We start from the raw sequence: 24,713 nt of genomic DNA, 5'->3' as shown, positions 1-24,713 counted from the left end.
GGTGAAAGCCAAAGCAAATGATACAAAGTTACTTTCCACATTCCACACCAGAAATATCCTTCCATTAAAGGCTTCATGTTTTTTTTGGGAGCTTTGGCCAAGGCATTTTTAATTATGAACAATTCTTTAAAAATATGTTACATGGTGCAATTTAAATATGAAACCATAACCGTTGTTTGCAAATTTCACCCAGGATTGGGGAATCTGTTCCATTGACTGCAGTAGAAGCAGATAGTGCCAGTAAATTCAGAACAAGCAGTTTTTGGTGAGAAAGGGGACTGAGAGGTGCAAGGATGAGAATGTCAACAATCGCTTCCAATCTGAGACAAACAAGCTGTCTGCCCACATGTCACACAAACAAGCTGAAAGTAGGAATGACTGGAACTGCAGCAGAAACAGTGCAGTAAATGTTGCACCACAACCTGTGGATGACAGGTCAGAGGCAGCCAAAATATTTCAGCGTTCAGTTCTAAAGGGTCACCTGAATCGAAATGTTAACTCTGATTTCTCTCCACAAATGCTGCCAGACCTGCTGAGCTTTTCCTGCAATTTTTGCTTTTGTTCCCAGAATAGAATTGGTGGCTTAGTGGTTAGCACTGCTGCCTCACAGCACCAGGGTCCCAGGTTTGATTCCAGCCTTGGGTGACTGTGTGGAGTTTGCACATTCTCCCTGTGTGTGCATGGGTTTGCTCCAGTTTCCTCCTACAGTCCAAAGATGTGCAGGTTAGGTAAATTGCCCATAGTGTTAGGTGCATTAGTCAGAGGGAAATGGGTCTGGGAGGGTTGGTGTGGACTGGTTGGGCTGAAGGGCCTGTTTCCTCACTGTAGGGAATCTAATATAATTGCAGGGTTTTTTTTCAGATTTTGCCATTGACTGGGTTTGTCCAGGAAATCCCTTGTCATTCTTATCCATTGATACCTTCTTAAATTCTAAAAAATGTACTTGAAACAGGTGGAGTGTTCTGTGTACATCACAAAATTTCTGGACATTTTCACAATATTTTTGCTCTCATTATAAATTCCAATAATGACATTTACAATATCACCCTAACGCCACCAGTTGTAGAATTTCTCTACACACACTTTTTTATTTTATTTTGATCTTATTGTCAAGGAGTAAGATTGTGATTTGAAACACCAGTATAAAGTGAACTTATGACTTTCATATATAATGTTTGCATTAGATTTAACTGGCAGAAAAAGATGATTTGAAATGTAATGGGTATATAAAAATTGTAGCCGGAAAGTGACAGTCACATACCGCAGCGGCATTGCATTAGTATCCCTCATTTTCATTTGCTGAGTATACCATAAAGATGCAGAGGCATGAGTTCCTGCATTCGTATGTCAACTTTCATGACCTGAGGATGACCCAAATTGCTTTGCAATCAATTGGACTCATAGAACTGTACAGCACGGAAACACACCCTTTGGTCCAACTTGTCCATGTCAACCAGATATCCAAAATTAATGTAGTCCCATTTTCCTGCATTTGACCCATATCTCTCTAAACCCTTCCTATTCATATACCCATCTAGATGCCTTTTAAATGTTGTAGTTGTGCCAGCCTCCACCACTTCCACTGGCAGCTTGTTCCATACACACACTGTGTGAAAAATTTAAGTCCCTTTTAAATCATTCCCCTCTCACCTTAAACCTATGACCTCTAGTTTTTGACTCTGCTACCCTGGGGAAAAGACCTTGAATATTCAGCCTATCCATGCCCCTCATGATTTTATATAGATCCAAGAGGTCACTCCTCAGCCTCTTACGCTCCAGGGAAAACAGCCCCAGTCTATTCAGCCTCTGCCTATAGCTCAAACCCTCCAACCTCGGCAACATCCTTGTAAATCTTTTCTGAACCCTTTCATGTTTCACAACATCTTTCCGATAGGAGGGAGACCAGAATTGAACGCAGTGGCATGTTTTAGCCACAGATGCAATTCAGGAATTGGGGTGTAGAGTAAGATGCCACAGCACCCAAATGATTATGACCATATGATTTGTTGTTTAGTGGGGATGGTTGAGTAATAAACTGTAAAGAACTCATCCAGCCAAGAATTGTGCTCAAGCTCTGCAGTGGGTTTTGAAATTTTCAATGTTGTTCTCATGTGGAAGATAGGTCTCAATTCCACATGAGAGATGAGGCACAGAACACAAAGATAGCAATTAATATTGTAAATATATTAAAAGTAAACGCTTATTTGTTTCAACCCCTGCTGCTCTCAAATTTAAAGTTAAATGCAATAGTTCCAGATTTTGTGTAATAATATGAAATGGTCAATAGGAAATCAGCAGCCCATATTAACTACCTCCTGCTGTAAATGAAAGTAAAGATTGAGAGATATAATGTTGATCTTGATTCGCAATCTCTATATTGCAGCAAGACAATATTTATTCCAATGCATCTGGTCATCAAAATCAGTTTCTGACCTCATTATCAGGCTGTTTTTCGCATTGAACTATTCTCTGCAAATATCTGGATGAGTTGTTAACAGCGCAAATAAAATAAACATCAATAAGTAAAGCGCATTTCATAATTCTTAGTAACCTTAGAATAAATGAAAAATATTGTGAGTTTCACTTTATTTGTTCAATTACAAAAATTAAACATACATTTAAAAGGAAATTGTTATTTCATAAAGAAATATTGAGTTAAAAAGGTTTTAACTTCTGTGCTTCATCTTTGATGAGTTGAGCATTAATGTGACAATACCTGACCATTGATAAAGATAAAAGATGGACCTCATTCCCGTCTATTGCATTCAGGTTCAGTTTGCACTCACCCACAGAGCATAAGGCAATTTTTATGCTTCATCAGAACATTGTTCCATTCAGACTGTAAAGTGAGTTAGTAGACCAGCACACAGAATGTGCCAGCAATTACAGTGTACATCAGCTGTTGTCTTGCTCTGAATGACCTACTCTGCTGTGCCATTATTCATTTGTTCAGTGTCATCCTTTGGGACAAGAAACAATGCAGTATTTCTTTCCTACATGGTGCAGAAGGTATCCATGTGGCACCTCGGTCTTGTGGTTTCATCATGTCTTCTTGGTTTCTTCATTACTTCTGATGAACGTGGCCAGAAGGAAGGGCCAACTCTCAATGTTTGACATGAAAGATGTTCAGTATTTTTAAGAGTGATTCCCCTCTTGCACTTCCTGATGAAATAGGCTATTGGGAGAGAAAGGAAAAAGAGGGTGATGAAATGTATGAGAATAGCTCTGTGTACTTTGGCTAACAAAGAATAAACAGTTAGTTATCTGGAGACCAGGTACACATCCAATGTTTAGTCAGCTGCAGTGTCAAACTACAGATGTTACAATATAGTGGTTTGTTGACAGGAGTTTCTAGTTTTGAAGCCAGTTTACACAGTCTATTGCATCCCTGGTTGGAAATAAAGGATACTCAGCCAATGAAAGTCCATTATTTTCCTCACGCAAGTGAACTATGAACATCATGGTACACCATGATGAAAGAACTTTTGGAATATGAGTTATCATATTTGTTTATATTCTGAGGATATTATTTCCTTTGGAAAACACCTTTGAGTGACCATTCGTTGTAGTGAACAATTGCCTTATCGAACCGAGAGAGAAGGCACACGAGTAAGAAAGGAACTCAGAGTTTAGAGGAGAGACAATTTGTGATTAAATGTTCACATATCTATGTTGAGACCTACTGTGGAAAAAAAAACTTTACAGCAGGTTAAGGCGTGTTACATCATTCTTGAGAGTTGTTCATATTTATAAAAATTATAACCCCAGACATGAAAATTGTATTTCTTTCCCCTTTTTACCTTGTTTGCATTTTGGTGTAATCGCAACGTGAATGAAATTGACAGTGAAGCAGACAAGTAGAGTTGTGAAATTCACCTTTCTATTAGTGCAAACCAGTGAGAGCAAATGGGCAGCAATTCAATGCGCTACACTGGTTTCTTTTCCATTCAAGTCATGATTAGGCTCGTCAATTGGTTATTGCTTATTTGGTGCTATTCTTCAACATGATTTTCACCCCCAGTTAAAAACAGATATTTTCATTGACATTGTTAGAGAGAACTGTTACAATCAATTAGTGGGCTCCTACACATGACAATAACCAGTTAATCTAATGTATTGGCAGTGGTGGAGTGAAGGTGGAATTTGGATGAAGAACAAAGCACTCTCTCTGTAGTTTCTTTGAATTGTGCATTGGGATGTTGAACACCACCAGAACAAACAGGGTATCAATATTATCTCTCATTCAGAGATTCTTTATTCAATCATGGGATGTAGGCTTCACTGGCTGGATCAGCATTCTTTTACAGGTTTCTAATCTCCCAGAAGGCAGCTAAGAGTTAACCACATCACCATGGGGATGGAGTCACATGTATGCAAGATCAAGTAAGGATTGCATATTTCCTTGCCTGAAGGACATTAGTGAATTAGATTTGGTTACATGGTCACCATTAGACTAGCAGATTTTTATTGAATTTAAATTTCACGAGCTGCCATGGTGGTTCTCAGACCACGTCCCCTTAACATTAGTCTGGTTTTCTGGCCTATTAACCCAGTGATATTACACTACTCCACCATCTCTCCAACCTCCTAACAATGCAACAGCTGTATTGAGCTGTTAGTATAACAGATGAGAGTGTTAAGTGCACAGAGAGGACTATTCAGTCCATTGCGCCTGTACCAGTTCTTTGCAATTTAGTCCCATACGGTAGTTTTATTCCCTTGTAGCCCAATAAATTCATGCTGTTCATGTACATGTCCAATTGTCTTTAAAAAAAATTGAGGGATCTGATTCCATCATACTTTCAAGTAGAATATTCCAGATCTAACCTAAACCTGGGTGAAGAAATCTTTCCTCACACTCTCTCTATGGTGATAGACGAAATTGATTTCAAAAGATATTGGATGGAAGAGAACTGGAGCCTCGTTTTTAATAATGAAACCTAAGAAACATGAAGCCTTTCAGTTTACAATGATTTTGTCTGCAGTGCTAAGACATAGGGATGAATTTAATAGCCTCAGTGGTGGCCCTATTCAATGATTCAAAAGCCACCGTGACCATTTTTAGAAGCCCTAAGAATTCAGTCACAGTCAGGTCATTAATAGCCTATCATTGGGCCTATAGCCCTGATAAGGACTGATATCCCCTCTCCATCAGTTGCCATCAATCATAGGGTTGTAGGCTCTTATGTCCCAGTAATGTTACTAAGAATGATGGCCACTGCTGGAATTGCACAAATCCTGGATCCAGTAAGCATGGTAGGTCCTGGGATCGAGGTGAATTTGTGGGACTTGCTGGGGCCAAACCAGCAGACTCTTATAAGGTGGTGATCAGTCATGAGTGCAGAGATGGGACTTGCAACAGGGTTGACCCTCATCATGTGTACGATGATCAGGAAGGCCATCCACTTTTACTGGGTGGATACCCCACATTAAGTAGATTATTAGTTAGGATGTGATGAGATCATCATCCTCAATTGTTTCCTAGATGAGAGCACCACCTTTGACCTCTTATCTCCCTGACTTAATTGGAGGTGCAGGGGGAGATGGGAACTTAATATGGACCCCCATCTCCACTTTCCCTCCTGATTCTGTACACTGACCCAATCTGATCTCTCACCCTGTTCCTGAGCTGGCCCTTTAAATTCCACCTATAATATGCAGGTGTGAAAAAAAGTGACTTAGTTTTCAACAGTTCAGGGATTTAACTTTCTCATTAAAAATTTAATGAATAGTTCCGCATAAGAATGAAAATAATGCAGAAGAACACATGGGATGTTGTATCTTTATATCAGTACAATCTCTTCCTCACGATTCCTGGACAGAATTGAACCTGTGAAATCTTTCAGCAGAGAAGACAATAGTCCATCAGGTGGAGTGTACTGCCTCTCCAGACACAAATTTGGAGATTTAGTGGGTGCAGCCCCACCTCCTCATTGTGGATGGCCTTCTCAACCAGACATTAGTGAGACCCTTAAGTGGGTAATGAATGTCCACTTAGCATCCCCACCCTGCCGCCATTTGTATTGAACCAACAACAGTTCATCATGCGGAGAGCTTAAAAAGAGGCAGACTCTGTTGGATTTACCTGTGGGGTTATGGGTTTCTCTGGTGGTGTGAGGGCAGGGGTTGGGGACAGTGAAGAGTTCTTCATTAAAAGACTGAGCACTTGGTTGGGAGACTTGAATCCAGAGGGAGAGTCTTGTCTGAGTGTCACCTCCAACCCTTTCTTCTGATAAACCTGTCCATCTCTACTGCACCCGTTTCCCCCATGCCACCGCACAATGCGAGTGACCCTCTTCCCACTACTCCCATCCCATTCACACTCACTTGAGTGAGAATGGGATGGGAGTTTCTCAATGAAACTTGGCCTCTGCTTGGCTCATTTCAGACAGCAGTCACTCCTCATGGTGGTGCTGGTGCATGGTGGAAGGCTGCCTAAATCCTGGGCTAAACCCAACACTAACCATTTGTTGCTTGACGTGTGATTAATTTTCATGGGTCTTTCTCAATACAGGCAGTACATGGTTTCCCAGGCAACAGCAAGATACCCCATTGCCAATTATTAATTACATCCCATCCTGGTTGTGTCAGGTCTTTCGTATTAAGCAATAAAATTAATCCCATTCCCCTGTTGTTTCCATAAAACCCTGCAATATTTTGTCCTTCTCAAGTATTGAACTTACGAGATGTCCATTAGAAAGTCATGATTGAAATCTACCTCACCCATCCTTTCTGTTCAGTGCATTCTGAATCACAGCAACTAGCTACATTGAAAACTCTCCACATCTCCACTTAGTGCTTTGGTCAATGATCATACATCTGTGACCTTAGGTTATCAACTCTCATGATGGATTTCACTATTTAAAACCTCATAATCTTGATTACCTCCAATAAATCATCCTTTTACCTTCTCTGATTAAAAAAAAGAACAAATCCAGTTTCTCTAGTCTCTCCACACAACTGTCATACATCAACTCTTGTTCCCTTCCAGAAATCTGCTCTGCAACTGTCATGGTTTGATATCACTGTAATTAACAATTTTAAAATTATTTTAGATGCTTTCTCTAGACACAACTGGGGCAGAGCTTTTCATGCATATTTACAAAACCATTTTAGTTACAGTGCCACGGGTGTCTATCTGATTCAGTACTTAACTGATACTACTCAGTTTGCTGTGAAGAATCAGTGTGTTAGTCTAACAGTATCCCATTATGGTTCATGGGTTGCATTAGACAGGCCATCTTTCTCACAACGGCATTATGGTGAAAGGGAGTGTTTTATTTCAGAAAAAAAAGTACTTCTGCTATGAGGGAGAATTTTAAATCAGTATGTGTTGCTGGACACTGATCTATAAGATTAGAATTTTGACCTTGGTATATTCCTGCCACAATAAGTTGTTTCCTAATTCCTTGACAGGTCTCCAAATGAAGGGTCAGCAGGTAACATGGGTGCAAATCTAGGCATTTGAGTAAAAGAAAAGTTTTCTTAAAATGTCATCAATGAGGAGCTGCTACATACCATTGTTATCCCACAGATGAATCAGGACATAACATTGGGTGAATTGTTGTTTGAACTGTGACTGGAATATTGTACATACCGCCTAAGGGTCCTTGTTATTTCTGTTTGGTTAGCAACTAAAACTGAAATCGGTTGACGATTGATGGGTGAACCTGACACCCACCTAAAAATTCAGATCACGATGTACAATTTGTATTTCTGTTGTGGTTTCATAAGCCCAGGAATTCCCAATGCACTTTACAAGCAATGAATGAAGTTTGAGGTGCAGTCAATGGTGATGGCATGGTTTTGTCAAATATACAAAATATGACCCATGTAATCTAAGAACAATGTAGTGACAATAACACAATTTACTCACCCAGAGTAGGAAGCGTTTCAGACATTCACATGTTTCTTGATATCTAGAGCTACTACCTTTATTCCTGATGAAGGGCTTTTGTCTGAAATGTCGATTCTCCTGCTCCTCAGATGCTGCCTGACCTGCTGTGCTTTTCCAGCACCACACACTGGACTGTTACCTTTAGTAGTTCACTGGGGGAGTAAGGCATTTATCAATGAAGTTGCTATAGGGCGCAGAATTCTTAAGAGGTGACTATGTGAAATACAAGTTGTAAGGAGAATGAAAATGTATTCACCAAACATTGTTTACCTGGAACAATATTCTGAAGCAACTGACAAGCCACTTGACCCCAATAAAGTTTTAAAACTTCGGGTGTCTGACTGCAGCGTCTCAATAACAGTAGCCTGAGACCAGTTTCAATTAGCAAATCCTGGCAAATCCTGTTGTTCAGAAACGAATTTGTCTTTGGCAGAAGTAGGATAGTTATTTAACAGGGTCAAGCAGATCTACTCATATGTTCCCTGGCAGTGTCCATGCTATGCCCTCCACTCAAAGCACCTGTAAGGATATTTGGGAAAGAGTCCAATTTAAAAAGAATAGGAATAAAACAGTGGATATTGCTGTTAAATCAAAACATAGGATGTGAAACAAAGTTCTAAAAACTGCATGAAAAACAAATCTGTGGATCACTGGAGAAATGGTCATAAGATTGTAAACATTTGACATATCAATAGCAGGATTATGCAAATAGCATCTTATGTATACTGTGGTGGATTCAAATGAATGTTTTGCAGAGGGAAATTACACTTACCATATCATCAAGTCTCAAATCACAATGCTTTCACATGTCAGGAAGCTTGAACATTATAGGTGAGTGTAACTTGTGACAGATAGAGATTACCAGACCTGAATGTATTCTGACATATGAAGAAAAATTGGTGGATTTCATCATAAAGTAAAACCTGGAAAGTGGTTGTGTTTGTGACAATTTAGCTAACATAGGTCTGTAGTATGTACAATATTCATTACTTTATGATTTGTATGGCTTGCTGCATGAAAATATCCATTCATATTCCATAACGGTCCATGCAGTAAAATTGTGTTACACAAATGGGTAAGTGTGAAGTGTATTATTTGTTTATAATATCCCTTCTATTAATGGCAGATATGAAGTTGCAGAGGAGCAATGACTCGGCAGTCATTATAAACAGTTTTGTGCCATAACTCAGCCCTCACCCATGACGGGAGCTTACTGACAAAGCACTGAGCCTACAGCAATGCTGGCAAGGCTGAAGTTATTGCTTATCCCTAAATAGAGAAGGAGATGGTTAGATTCATTGAACTGCTGCAATCTCTGTGGTGATAGTGTTACTACAATTGGGTTCTGTGGGACATGGTTGAATATCGATCCAATGGGAATGTCCGTGGTGGTGTCTGATTTGGAGGGAAATTTGATAACGGTGTTCACATGAGACTGCTGGCTGACTTTCACTTTTATTTGCAATTCCACAATGAGCTAAGTAGGTCGTGCAATTACAAATGGGTAACATCAAGTGTTGGAGATTGCCTGCAGAAATTGAGGCACCCAAAAATTGAGCAGAATGCCTAAATCCAACCCTTGACAATTCCTGACTCCTGACCAGTGAGCACCTGGAGGGTTTTTGTGGTCCTCTTACGTCCATTTACTTGCCTATATTTTGGTAGATTCACTAGATGAGGAATGTACTCAGTCCCACCTCCCAAATCCTTCACATATTTTGCATTCCCAGACCTCCCTCTCCGTATCCAGCACATTATGCATGATTACTATTGCATGGCTGTGATTGAATAATTCTGGTTATAATCATTGCTGTGACAGCTGTGCACACTCTTTAATTTCTGAAGTTACTTCGAAATGTTCACCTTTCAATGCAGAATCTTCTTAGTTGCAGAATACGATGTGATGTGGCTTGAAGGCAGCATTCCTATTACTGAGCCAGAGGGTTCAGGTTCAATTCCTGCTCTTGAAATTAAGAATGAGCAATAAATGTTGGCAAAGAAAGCTCCTTCGTGATGCAGATCAACAGGTTGATAATCAGCCTGCTAATCTTTCCAATACTTCGCCAAACAGAAAAAAGCATATGTGAAGATATGAAACAATCAAAAGCACTAGTTGCTCAATTGGGCTTTCAACCAAAGAAAGCAGTCCATAATCATACAATTGTAACATCTTAAAGCACAGGCTATTTGATCCATTGTGTGCCTGACCATCTTACCTTTTTTTAAATTTTTTAAATACAATTGCATATTGAGTAGAATTGGTGAAATGAGCTTTGGTGGTGTCAAAATCACACCATAATCTTACATCAATATTTCATTGGTATATCACCAGACACAAAATCTGCCACAACTCAGCACAATCAGGTGGTGATTAAAATGCAATTTTTCTTTTTAAACAAAACCCTTTAAAATGTATCCTTGAGATATTTAAATATGAATGGCAACTGGGTAAAGTTTGATTAACATAAAAAATGGCTTTATCAACTAAAGAGATATTTTAAATCACACTCTCAGTGCACCACCGATGATAACCTGTTTTGAAATAACTGTTAAATACACACCATTTTTTAAAGTTATATTGGAGTACAACAGTCTGCTTCTTAATGATCATTAATTGCATTCCAAGCCCTTGAATACACCCTAGAATCCAAAAGTTCCAGAGTAATACTTAGAGCCTTTTGGAAGGCCAGTAAGTGATTGCAATTCACAGAAGCTCCTAGTTATGGTTACGTTAGCCTTGGGGTGGAGGAGGTGGGGTGGTGGTGTGATGTGAGTTGATTCCTGGGCAGGGCCTGATCATTTTGTACTTTGGAAAGCTAGCACAAAAGATTATGGAAACCCTATTCACGCAGAACACAATCCTTGCCTGAAATTCCGCAACCTTTTGCAGCAGTTACTCTGATTTGAGGTGAGTTGCACCTGGAAAATATCCAACAGAACTGAGTGGAACCTTCAGGCTATTGATTTTATTGTAAAATAGATAAAATAAATTATTTATAATTTTCAGATGTAATACAACAGCATAATTAGATATGTAACACCTGCAGCTATTAAAATTTGTTTTTTAAGATAAAAAGAAAATGCTTTGGGCTATTGATATCCGAATATTCTTAAGTAATCTGTTATATTTGCACCTGCTGGGATCTTAATTAAAAAAGAAAGGGCCTCAATTTAAAGCTCATTACTATGTAAACATATGTTAATTTAGTAAGAATCAGGCGGTGATTAAGTATAATGCATCCTTTTAAAAAGGAGGTTTAAAATGCCTGGGAGACAGAAGAATAGGAGTTTTTTCGAGTCAGTACGTTAACTTGTTTCACTATGTGGTAAAAATAGAAATAGCATAAATCTAGAATTTATTTTTCAATATAGTTTTCATTTAGTCTGTTAAACTAATCACAGACTACAAAAGTGCGTATGGTTCAATAAATTATGTTTTTCATGAGTTTCTTTTGGCTGAAAGATCCACCTTCCCATGTAACTCTTTTTACACTATTACAGAAATATACCAGTTTAGCATGTAGGCTTAGCAATGGTGTAATTTCAATTTCCTAAAATCACTTAATCTGAAATTGCTTTCATGGAAATCTGTGTTTTGATTAATGGCTACAAACTCTCTGACTCCAACCTTGCTGTCACCAGCACCTTTATTTCCAGAAAGGCAGCACCATTTCAGTCTTTTCAACTGACTCAGAGCATTCTCAAAGTCAAAGAGTGCGCTGTGCCACTTGGTGTGGAAAAATTATTTTATTCGGCGATCTTATTTCAGTTCTGATAAGGTCAGTGCATCAAACTGGATCCATGCTGCAAACTGCTGACCAAGGGCAAGAGGCTGAATTTACTTTCATTTTCACAAGTCGGTAACTAAATTAAATTGTTTGAGATTGCTTGTACATCTTACTGTGTACAAAGACTTAGAGCCAAGCTGGCATCTCAATAAAGATAAATATTTTATCAGTCCCCTGAGAAGGGTAACAAGTCATTGCAAACAGTTCCAAACATTTTCGTCTTCTCTTGTAATAGTTTGACATGACTAACTTGCTCTAGTTAATGATGAATACCATCAGATATGAAAGGCAATTCCTGTTCTGCATTGCTTGTGTTCTCTCCCCGAGAGTGTTGGCACTAACAGACAACTGATTTCTCACTGCTAAACAGTTGGCAAATTGTGCTCCATTTCTTGTATTTTTTTTACAGCTGGTAACGTTTCTGAAGTTTTCAATGAAACTTATAATCAGAAAAATAAAATGAGGAAAAACACATCATATTTTCACATTTAGAGGCAAATTACATTAGAAAAATCACATTACTGCACTGTTATTAAAAAAAATGCCTAATCTATCGTTCTAAGAGTGAGGTTGTGTAAATATATATGTTAAATATCCCTAATTGAATTCTGCAGATCATAATACTCTATGTCGCACACATGGAACTCAAGTGTTAATAAAAACCAGCAGGATCTTCTATTTATTGTCTTTAACTTGCATCTTTAGAACATCAGGATGAATTGACTCACTCTTTGTACAAGCAGGCAACATCACATGGCAGCCAGAAATATGTGAGAGTCCTGAGATCTCAAGCAGTGCCACCTTGTGTGTCCACGAGACAGACTCAGGCTTGAGGCTAGCCAGAGAGGTGCCTGTACAGGCCAAAGGTCAGAAGGCGATATAGCCTGTAAATTTTCAGTCCCCCAAGCCATGCTGGGTTTGCTAGAACCCCCAAGGCCTTTGAAATGTCCAATGGCCTTCTACTGACCCTGAATACACCTTACCTTCTTCTTTTAATGATTGACACACAGTGGGTATGTGCCTTAAGGCACAGAGAAGTCATAGTCTCTTCATCAAAGCAAATGTTTACAGCTGTTTCTACTTTCATTCTAATAAACAGTATTCTTTTTGGCCAAAATATGGAGCAGTTAAGTCTCTAAATAGATTGTGTACTTGGAGACAGTGAAAACTCAACCAATAAGATGCAAAGATGAAAACAAGACATGTTATTGAGTCAAAATACCCAGTACTAAAGCTATTAACAGCTTTTATCTCTTCAAGTGATTGGAGTGTAGATTCCTATCTGAAGGAGAAGTGTAGCAGAAATGACAAGTCTTTAGTCTAGAATCATTCATGTCATGTGGTGAAAGCTTAATATGTTGTTATACTTTAACTTGGTCTTAATAAGGTCAGAGTCTCATCTTACTGTTTCTAAGGAGTCCTCAGCAGGTAGAAGCATTCTGAGAAGTAAAGCATTTACTTAGAAAAATTTAGATTATATTCTCAAAGAGCAGTGAAGCAGCTTAATGGTGTCTGCAATCAACACTAACGGATTTCACTGCACAAATGAACTTGCAGTTGTGCCTTTTACCTTTATTTTACAAGTCCTGCTTTGAAAGCATATTGAGTATTGTTTATTATTGCAAGTACAGCTAAAGATAGGAACCCTTTGAAAACATTCAAATGCTTGTTTAGCCAGATATTTGAAACATTCAGTATCTTTCATATACACCGTGACCTTCCCATTGGTTACATCTTACGTATCAATATCTTGTTATAGGTTGACAAATGCTTATGTCTTTTAATTCAACAAAAATGTAATAAAGTCAAATTTAAGATTGGTAATTACCAGCACTTCTGAAAGCTTTGTAACCCATGGGAGATCTTTAATTCGCAAGTAAGCAATTTTAATTTACAGACAATTCAACATGATGGTATCAAACTGAGCCTGTTATTACTGTGCTATCTAACGTACACATGAGTTGTAGGCAGTTCAGAGACCACCGCGTGATGGTCATTGTTTCAAAGATATCAATGGGATTTGTCATAAGGTATTGGCCCTGAACAGTCAGAAAAATGACAAGGTGGTTAAACTCATTTTGAGTGAGGCAGCTCTTGGTACTAACACTTAGAGTGTACTTCTCTTGAATAATTTCAAATCAAAGTTTACTCCATGCTAATTGGCTTCTACGTTAAAACGTTTTTGTTCTTGCTTAAACTGCAGTGGAAGTACACTGGAGGGGAACAGTAACCTAGTTCATATCGTTTAGTAGATTATATATTTAGAAGAATAAATAGAACAATTAAAGCATCCATGATGTAGCATTGAAGCAGAGAAGTCATAAAATGTCTTTGGTGGAATATTATGTACATTATACCTCTTAACATTTCTTTTCATATTCTAAAGAACTTTAGGAAAAGTAAGTGTTGTTGAACATTGACTTCATATCTCTCACAAAGTGGTTCAACTGTTCTTGCAGTCTCAAATTTTTACATGAATTCCTTTTGCACAGGTACAGAAACGCATTCATACAGACCTATGTTTTAGCACAGCATTAAAAGCCAGAATAAACTGCACAATGCTAAATCTGCTTTTCGGATCTCGTTTTGATTGTTTGGCAAAGATTGACTCTGCACACCTTTAATTCCTTGCAGAGATCCTCAGTCCGTGTAAAACTATGGGAAAGCACAGAGTCAACATTAGTATTCCCGGTGAAAGGCCACACGGGGTAGTTTACCATGCGCAATTTATCTGGAAATCTGTAGATTCAGGTGTGAAGAGGATGGTCCGTAAGATCCTTACCACAAACACAGATGCACAAATGACATGCCAGGAGCTAAGCTAGTGCTTATCAGTCTTATCTAATCGTATCCCAACAGACTACTTACTGGGTCATTTACCTAACACTGACAGGGGAGCTTTTTGGTTGCACTGTTAAAAATAGTTCTGTTTATCAGCACACTCAAATGCTACTTTTGCTGTGAAAATTTTAGCCATGTTTTTGAAAATAAGAAACAAATAAAAATGGATCAGGTTTTTTGTTGGTCCCAGTAACGAAATGAAGCACATTTTATGGTTTGTTTAATCAGCACCTTACGCATTACCAAAATAAGTTGTGGTTATATAAGAATTCTGTTGAAATTTGAAGTAAGCAATTAACATTATGCTGCAGTTGATATAACTCTTTTGAATAAGAAAATGATTAAATAAAAGAATTGCATTTCTGCTGTATTACAATCATTTTATTGAATGCTCGTAGACTTACCAGTTTAAAATGTTCATGCCACTAAATTCTAATTATAACCATTGTTCTAATTGAATTAAATATTAAACTTTAACTATTTAGACTAACTTTTAACTAGTAACACAATGGAATTGTACAGTCACAATGAATCTATGTTTCTTGTAAATAATGTTTTGGTTCGTACAACACTGATTTTCCTCTTAATAGCATGCACAGGGTCATTAATGGGTTACGTCGCCTTTCTATGTAGGTTCTGAACTTGGAAAAGTATTAAAGAAAGATTAGACTCTTCCACAACACAGCTCTTGTATCATTCAGAACTTTTTTTCTGCTCTGTTTGATGGTACACAACAGCAGGGGTCTGAATGATTAGTGCTGAAAAAAAAAGCTGGGGGTAGGGTTAAGTCCTCAGTCCAGTGCACCCCACTAATCCCTCTTGTTCCATAAAGGAGGAATTACTCTTGCTGCCAGGCTGTGAAAAGCTTTCTTGGTACATAAGAGATTGTCCTTGCTTTCCTGGGGAGGTGTGGTTGCTATAGTAGAGTGTCATGCCTGGATTTTCTTAAAAACCTCAGTGTTCATTGGTATAAGAGCTAAAGAGAAAACCTTGAGGTTTAGAAAACATGACAATAGATAAACAGGAAGACAGGAGACAGGGCAAATGGGTATTACAACAGAAAAAATAATGAAATGTGAAATAAGGGGAAATGGAAAATAATAGATGACAACAATAGGAGAAAGGGAGGGAAAGTCATGTTGAATGAGAGGCAAAATGAAGAAGCTGGGATACAGACTTAATATAAAAGCAAAAGTATAACAAATTGTCACCTTAACAAATCTTACAATGAGGTAGTTTCTTAAACATGTACTGTTGCTTAGAATGCTATATATATTTGTGCAGAAGCAGTTTTATAATATTTGGGGTAATTTTGTTTACCGTGTTCTGTTTGCTGAAGCATATGTAAGTTAAAATTTGGTACATTTATTGAAATGGGTAGTAGGTGGACCACAAGCTGACTAAATAACCCAATGGGAAAGAAGCTGCTCGAGGAGCAGCAGGTCCATTGCCATGCCATGCTTGTTGCATATTATTACGGACTACACCAAAACATTCCCTGCCAGCCACCAATATCCTACCTCCCGTAAACTTGATGTCATCTAAACCTCTGCTGCTTTGTGAGCTAACCCACATCTCAGTGCCATTCACCCAGTACTCAAGTGCTGCGTTGCTGATTGATATTGAATCTCGCTTTAGCAATGTTTCAATTTGAAAAACCGCATCCTTGTTTAAATTCACATTGCTGCATGTGTCTCACACCCACCACCTCTGTATTCACTTCCAATCTCACAATCCTCCGAGCCACCTGCATTCCTCCAAATCTGTCTACTCGACCCTTGCTAATTTTAATCAGCTCCACCATTTGTGACCTCCTTACACCAAAACTGAAGTTCAGAAACTCCGAAACTCACTGCCTCTCTACATCCTTTTCCTCTGCCACATGACCCATCTCTTCTCCTTCATGGTGCCTTTGTCTTTAACCAAGCTTTCAGTCATCTGTCATTTTACTTTCTTATATGGCTTGGCTTTGCTTTATAACACTCCTGTCTCATCGGGACATTACAGCTACATTTGAGCTACTACATAAATGTAAGTTGTTGTTGCACATTGCATATAAACTGTCATGCCATGTTGAGTTTGCTGTATGCAAGTGCCAAAGGAGAGAACACTTACTACAGTTTGACACAGTCAGCAATAAATCACAGGTGCCTATATCCAGAAAGAACTTGAAAAGTGAGATAATTGCAGCTGAAGGAAGTGGGTTGCAGGTATCACCACTTAACATAACTTGTTTGCATTACAGTGGCGAGTTGACAAAATGAAATAATTACCTCTGTACTCAGTGATTATAGCTGTGGCTGGTGACACACTCTGTAATCATAAACCTGAATGCTGAAATGGGGTTGGGGATGGCAGAAGGGAATGGAGAAAATATTTCAATAGCAATTAATGCAAGAAGCAAACAGTGCTTCTACTTAACAATTATTGTGACAGCATAGATATTTAAAAAAAAATGCATGTGAGTGTGTGGCACAGAAGCGCTCCATTACTTACAGATGACAATATACTATGCTTTTGTGTAGAAAAACCTGATTCAACCAGATACTCCACCTTAAACAGTGGTAAAATCATGCAGGATTTTTTGCTAGAATTTTATGAGATTTCATCAGAATCATATATTATTTGTTGTCAGATTGTCAATGATGGATGAATAGTCAACAAATGAATGTTCTCTAACAACAAATTTATCATTTTTTTTCATAATAGTACACAATGATAATGTATCCTCTACATATAAATCAGAGATTTTTTGAAATGCTTGCTTAAGGGAATTAAAGTTTAATTTGATGTTGTATGGCACATCATTGACTTTATATAGGTGATGGCCTGGCATTATAATCTTCAGGTTTCATGTTCCTATCATCAACCCTTGCAACGTTTTTGATGAGCAGTTATGATTTTTTTTAGTGAGCCATTAAACAAACATCGAAAAGAACTAAACACAGGAGTCGCCGCTTGCAGGAAAATGAGAGTACCCCAAGGAAGATGCTTACCCTTGTAATGTGTCACTATAAATCTCGAGCCTCATTGTATCATCGTGGGTAGTATTTCACTTAATCCACTGTGCACCATTTAAGATGGGAAAATGTATTTTCATCAACGATTTTACTTTTGGGGGTTTGAAATTCAGATGGTAGTGCCATGGGTTTCTGTTCGAGACTTCAATAATTTATGATACTGATTTCTGTGTTTCAGCACAGATTAGGAAAAATTGAAGCCATTATATGTACTGTGCAGTTTAATGCTGTAAAGAGGGAAGGGAATACAAAAAGAATTATGGAATTCCCAAAGGTAGTAATATTCTTTGCTTTATAAATGAAAAATTGTTTTAATTCCCTGCCAGAAGCAATAATTTGATTTTTCATAAATTCTTTCATCAAAATGTCATGAAACAAAAATTGACACAAACTGCATCTTTCATATAATGAACAGATACAAGGGAATAAACTACATAATTGAGACAAGGAACAAATAGACTCATGGAAGAAAACCTGACTGAAATCCAAGATAGAAATAATAGTTGTAATATCTAAACTGTGAGAATGTTTTTTATTATTGAAGCACACTATTGTTTCTTCAGTTTCGAGAAACATAAAGAAATAAAATGATTCCTTGCTCTTGTTTTAATGGTGTGAAAATGGAGACTATTTTTGTCATAAATTGTCACCCAATGAAACATGTAAGTACACAATTTAAAACATGAGCAGGTCAGTGGCATCTGTTTCATAGTCAAATTCAAACAAAGAGTTAATAAATCCTAGCTTATTGCTATGCCCCATTCAGAACAAGAGATAATTCAGTAAACAAGCAACATAGCTAAGTGAGTAGACTTTTATAACTACCATTCATTTATCAGACTTCTTGAAGCACACTTAATGTGAACAGCAAATTGCACGAACTGCACTGAAACCTATCGAATCATAATTAATTAGTTATAATAAAACAATTAAACTATGTTTGCACACAACAAAGGAAATGAAGGGCAGGACAAAGCTATACAGAGGTAAAGAGTGGGTTGTTAGGACAATGTAAATGTAAACAGTGGAGTACTGATTTGTAGCAAAAAGGACAGGGTCAAACCAAAGCAAGATAAGCACCCTATAGATAGTAAATCAGCTGTACATATTAAACAACAGATGTTTCTGACTCAAGCAGGAAGACACAATGGATCATATAACAGCAGTTATGTTTGTAAGGATTACTGAATCAGACTTCACTTCAGAGGAATATCCTACTATATAAAATCTTTATAGTCACTTCCTTTAACTAACACAGATCAGCCTTCTGATTTAGGCTTGAAACATCTGCCTACTCTTTAAAGGTTTATGGCCACGATCTGAAACTGTGCAGTGAAGCCTACATAGTGTTCACTCATAATAGGTGTCCTGTGCAATATTATCGTCATCTCAGGTCTTAAACTGGCTTTATTGCTGACAGGTTCTTAGATTTACTCCAGTCAGCAGTTAGATTAGGCACAGTGCAAATACAAATCATTTCACAGTAATGAATGCTGATATACTTTCTTGAAGAGTACAAAACATTTTATTTAGTTTGTGAATCCTTCTACACTTAGTCTCCAAATGACTTCATTTTTAAAGAAATAATTGAGCATACCACAGCTTAAGACTATCATTGAGTAAAGATACTCTGTGAATTCTGAGATAATAAGCAGGAGAATAATGGTTTTGACCATAAATTAATCACAGAAAAGACTAGTGAGTGTGGATTTTACACCGCAAAATGAAAGTGGATTTTATCCCATACCATGAAATGTCCCTCACACCTTTTGCACTCATGAGGAACAAATTATTCTATAGTTGTTACTTCGTTTATCTCAAATGGTTCTATTTTGGTTATATTCAAAAAAGAATTATGTTATCAGGCCCTACTTCATTTAAAAATGATAAAATGTGTAAAGATTTATTAGGTTGTACTTATAAAGGAATAAACTGATTGGCTCTTAGTTTAACATTTAATGAATCATGTAAAATGTCACTCTATGCATGGACAAGCACAAAGAGTATTAAAAAAGACTTGGGTTGAGAACTTCACTTTGCACAGACCTATCCTGCCTAATGTATGATATTTCACTAAGTTAGATAGAGCTCAGATTGTGAAGCAACACTTTTTTATTTGTCATGCCCAAAACAAAACTGTAGAACTTTAACCTGCAGAACAAATATCAAGAATTAATGAAGGATCCAGGAAAATGGGTCTTTTTGCCAAGACTAACCATTATAGATAAATGTGGATCAGTTTCTATCTTGGAACTAGATTTTCAATCATGTCAATGTCTGTGTTAAATAACTCATCCTCACTTCCACCCATTATTGCAAATGTTGTTAATTGTTGTAAATGTTTGTGTTGGTTATTGATTGTTGTATTATAGCTAATCTGCTGTCGAAGAGGAAAATTTAAATCATGTTATACCAAACCCACTAAGCTTAAAAAAAGTTACTTGACTTTATACCATAAGAACACCCATATTTAGACAACAGCCTGAGGCTCAATTAAACTGAGCAAGGAGGTTGGTTTACAGCTTATTGTGAGTTGAGAGTCACAGGTGGTTCATTGACAATACAGGCAGCAGGCTTAAGATTTCCAAATGTAATCCTTTAGGCTTTTCTGGACAAGGCTGCCTTAACAACAGATATAATAAGTAAACTTGTCAGTGAAATATACCTATACATTAAAAATATGTGCAATAGTCGAGAGGACAGTCTGAAAGATGGCCAGTGGCTAATTATAACAGAACCAAACTCCTTCAGAATCATGTAATGGTAACTTGTGATAAATTGCTGGATTCAAATTGAAAAGCTACTTTCTGGAGTTATTTTGTTTGAGACATTGTACTGAGGACTGTTTGTTTTCAGCTGAATATGCAAAATTCTGCATTAGTGGTGCTGGAAGAGCACAGCAGCTCGGCAGCATCTGAGAAACAGTAAAATCGACGTTTCGGGCAAAAGCCTTTCATCTGCAGTCATTGTTTTTACCCTGAATATGCAAAATCCCATGGCACCATTCAGAGAAGAGTAGGGAGCAGTTCTGATGTGCTGACCAGATATTTATCCTTCAACCAACACCTCAGAACAGATGACTGGTCAAATTGTCTCACTGCTGCTTGTGAGTGCATGCTAAATGTAAATGATCTGGCACCCAGCATCGAGTATACTTCAAAACTACTTCACTGATTGTGAAGCACTTTAGGGTGTGTGGGAACTTGAGGAGCGCTGTAAGTTTTTGTTTCTTTTCTTTTAAAACAGTACTGAAATAACTCCAAGGAGGAAGTTATTCCATCACCAAACTAGCCTTTATTTACATGTGCACAGTACATGGGCTCTGACCAGCCAGCTCTGAGCCAATCCCTACAATGAGGAGACTCTCTGATTCACCTGTTTCTTTTTTCTCTTACCCCACATTACCGCCTAACTGCGGTAGTGCTTATATTTTCCCCAGCATCCATGTTGTGTGTGTGCAGGTGAGACACAGTGAAAGACAACAGGTGTACAAATCTTTATTCAATTTCCACCACCAGGAAGAAAGGAAACACCCAGGTGGCCAGTGACAAGCAGTGCCCTTCTTAGGGGGCAATGCTTCAGGATCATCACCTATTTATATCTGTCAGAAAGGGCTCCACAATTGGCCCACGTTAATAACCCCAATCAAGAATCCTATAGTCCTGGCCCTCACTCCAATCACTGCAAGTACCAATGCGCAATATCAAAATTTTCAACATGCGTGTGATTTTGAAACTGGTCAGCGATGTCCAACAGCCAAACATACAGAAAAAAATTGACAATTCTTGGTGTATAATGAGCCCACCTTCAGCTTTTTCTTTTGGTTGGTATTTCTGTTATCAATATTTTCTCATACCATTGCATCTGATGTGAAAGCTCCCTCACGAGACTGTTCCTATGAGCTGCCTGATGTTCTAGAGAACCTTCAGATATTGTATTCGAATGTTCACAGAGGTATCAAGGGTAAGCATTGTATGTCGGATGGCAGTAATATCCATCGACAGCGCCTCAGCTATGGGCTAGGCTGGGGGTACACGTTTGGTTATCCTAATATTGCTACGTTTCTGTTCTCTGATGTGTCTGCTGTGGGATCCTGCTCCCACCGTAGGATCAAGACTGAGAATCAATGCTGAGCAAATCAGCATTTGCTTGAAGAGTGGTGGAATCCTGCAAGCTAGTCCTCTTCTCTGTGTCTTTGCTGCAACTGGTGAGTGGCCCTGGTGACGTTGGTGAACTGAAAAGAAATAACTGGATAATCAATATTCTTCAATACTCACTTAAATTGACCTATAGCCAAAGTCACATACTGTAAACTATAAAAAAGATAAATTAGTCCAATTTAATCCTTGAAACTAACTTAACCTTTTCACTTCACACTATTTCATTTTCTGAGAGTGATTGATCAATTAAATACCTATGTACAATATGATTGTTCTGTTTTGCAGTACACAAATGTAGCTGCCACTAGTAGCACTCATATCTCTGATTCTGATTGTTCTGAGATCCAATCCCACTCCAGGGCTTGAATGCAAAAATCAAAATGGACACTCTGTTGCAGTAGTTTGGGAATGAAATCAGTGGTGTCATCTCCTGTATGGTACATTAGAGACCCCATCTACTCTCTCAATTGGAGGGAAAAGGTTCCTTGGTACTATTTTGAAGAAGCACAGGAGAGATATGACCACTGACCTGCATCAAACTTTCATAGTCAACATTATTAAACCAAATCATGTGGTCATTATCACAGGAAATTTGTGGGTGCTTGTTGTTTGAAAATTGGTTACTATGCTTCCTACAACAGTGACTGCTTTTCGAAAGTACATCATTGGTTGTAAAACACTTTGGATCATCTAGTGTTTGTGATGGGGTTATGTAAGAACGTAAGAAATATGTTATAGCAGGAGGAGGTCATTCAGCCTTTAAACCCACTCAATAGGATCATGACCTATCATCTACTTCAACACCATTTCCCTGCACCATTGTCATATCCCTGGATGTATTAAAATATAAAAGTCTATTGATCTCAATCTTGAACATTGAATCTCCACAATTCTCTCAGGTAGAGAATTCCAAGGATTCATTATATACTAATGCAAATGTTTCTTGCTTTAGCTTCTTTAAAAATAAAAACATGTTCCTGGTTTATATGGATGTATAAGGCTTATTTTTAGAACCATGATAAAAATTGAGAACTAAGTAAACAATTAGGAAAAGTAATTAGATATAGTGAAAACAAAAAACAATTTAATATAAGATGCTTTTAAACAATTTGCCACAATCAGTAGTCTGTGAAGAGAAAAAAGATCAAAAGGTAATTGATTTAAATGTTTCATTAACATAGACATTGGTTAATATTTAGGGCTTGCAAATTGCTTACCATTCAGTGGATTACTTTTATGTCTATGTAATTATCTGTTATGTTACATCAGTAAGTACAGCCTGCAATTTACATAGAGCACCATTCCATGTAAAGAGCTGAGTGGAAAAACCAATCTATCTGCTCAACACGATTTTGGGTTCAGGAGGAATGATAGCCAGGACAATTCTCCCACACTTTGTATGGTCTTATCAGTTTTCCAACTGTTCAGAATCATATCAAACAGAAAACACTTCTCAGCATTGTGCTGGAGTGCAAACCTCAATAAGGTGATACAAATCCCAGAACAGATCTCCAGTATCTGACACAAGCTGACTTAGAATAACTGAAGGAAATCATACAAGGCACTGTTTGAGTGTGACATAGAGTCATAGAGATGTACAGCATGGAAACAGAACCTTCGGTCCAACCCGTCCATGCTGACCAGATATCCCAACCCAATCTAGTCCCACCTGCCAGCACCCGGCCCATATCCCTCCAAACCCTTCCTATTCATATACCCATCCAAATGCCTTTTAAATGTTGCAATTGTACCAGCCTCCACCACTTCTTCTGGCAGCTCATTCCATACATGTACCACACATATATGATATGTGTGAAAAAGTTGCTCCTCTTTTATATCTTTCCCCTCTCACCCTAAACCTATGCCCTCGAGTTCTGGACTCCCCGACCTCAGGGAAAGGAATTTGTCTATTTATCCTATGCATTTCAAGACATCCAGCACTTCCTCCTCTGTAATGACATTTTGCAAGATATCACCATCTATTTCCCTACATTCTATATCTTCCATATCCTTTTCCACAGTAAATACGGATGCAAAATACTCGTTTAGTATCTTCCCTATTTTCTGCGGCTCCACACAAAGGCCACCTTGCTATTCTTTGAGGGACTCTTCTCTTCCTAGTTACCCTTTTGTCCTTTATGTATTTGTAAAAACCCTTTGGATTCTCCTTAATTCTATTTGCCAAAGCAATTTCATGTCCCATCTCATACAAATCCTCATAATATTCAAACTTCTGGATAAATAAAAAACTCCCTGAGTTTCTATGCAACTAAGATATAATTATTAATCCAAGTGATGTTAAGCCTCACAAAATGCCATGCACAAGTTGCCGTGTCTTAAACTGTCTTGTCTTTTCCAGATTGTTTGCCACAAAATGCAATGGCTGCATGGAGAAGATAGCACCGACAGAATTTGTGATGCGAGCTTTAGAATGTGTTTACCACCTGAGCTGTTTTTGTTGCTGTGTTTGCGAAAGACAACTGAGGAAAGGCGACGAGTACGTTTTGAAAGAGGGGCAGCTGCTTTGCAAAAGTGACTATGAGAAAGAAAAAGAACTGCTGAGCTCTGTTAGCCCTGATGATTCTGACTCAGGTACTGATTACACATTCCAAATATTTCCCGCAGCAAAAAAATCATCATTAATGCCTAAATTATTTTTATTCATTTGTATAACTTTACTTGTTGCTGTTAAATGTTTGCAGATTCACAAAATATATGATATCACTGCATAAACCAAATATGTTGTCCTCCTGTGAAAAACTAAGTTGAATCTAAAGACCCAGTCTTGTCTGGTATTTATTGGAAAATACATCATGTGACCAGTGTATGATGCCATATGGTTGTCATGTGCTGTCATGACAATAATCTGCAATACTTTGCATACTTTAATGGTTATGTTCACACCAAAATTACCAATGAGCTGTAATAGGACTCTGTCTTAGAGTCACAGAGATGTACAGTATAGAAACAGACCCTTGGTTCCAACTTTTCCATGCCGACAAGATAT

General features: G+C 37.9%; 1 protein-coding gene across 6 annotated transcripts in view; it reads left to right on the top strand.

Moving 5' to 3' along the window:
• Nucleotides 1–24,713, top strand: part of LOC122564861 (LIM/homeobox protein LMX-1.2) — a 201,681-nt gene that overhangs the window by 150,456 nt on the left and 26,512 nt on the right. For all 6 annotated transcript variants that reach the window (XM_043720224.2, XM_087998402.1, XM_087998401.1 and 3 more), the window contains one exon: nt 24,066–24,298. In XM_043720224.2, the coding sequence (XP_043576159.1) occupies nt 24,066–24,298 (233 nt within the window). The remainder of the gene's footprint in view (nt 1–24,065; nt 24,299–24,713) is intronic.

Source organism: Chiloscyllium plagiosum, unplaced genomic scaffold, assembly GCF_037043375.1.
Source record: "Chiloscyllium plagiosum isolate Xiang-an unplaced genomic scaffold, Cpla_swu_hap1 HiC_scaffold_21, whole genome shotgun sequence".
In the NCBI taxonomy this organism is placed as follows: Eukaryota; Metazoa; Chordata; class Chondrichthyes; order Orectolobiformes; family Hemiscylliidae; genus Chiloscyllium; species Chiloscyllium plagiosum.
This window is presented reverse-complemented; position numbering and strand designations above follow the sequence as displayed.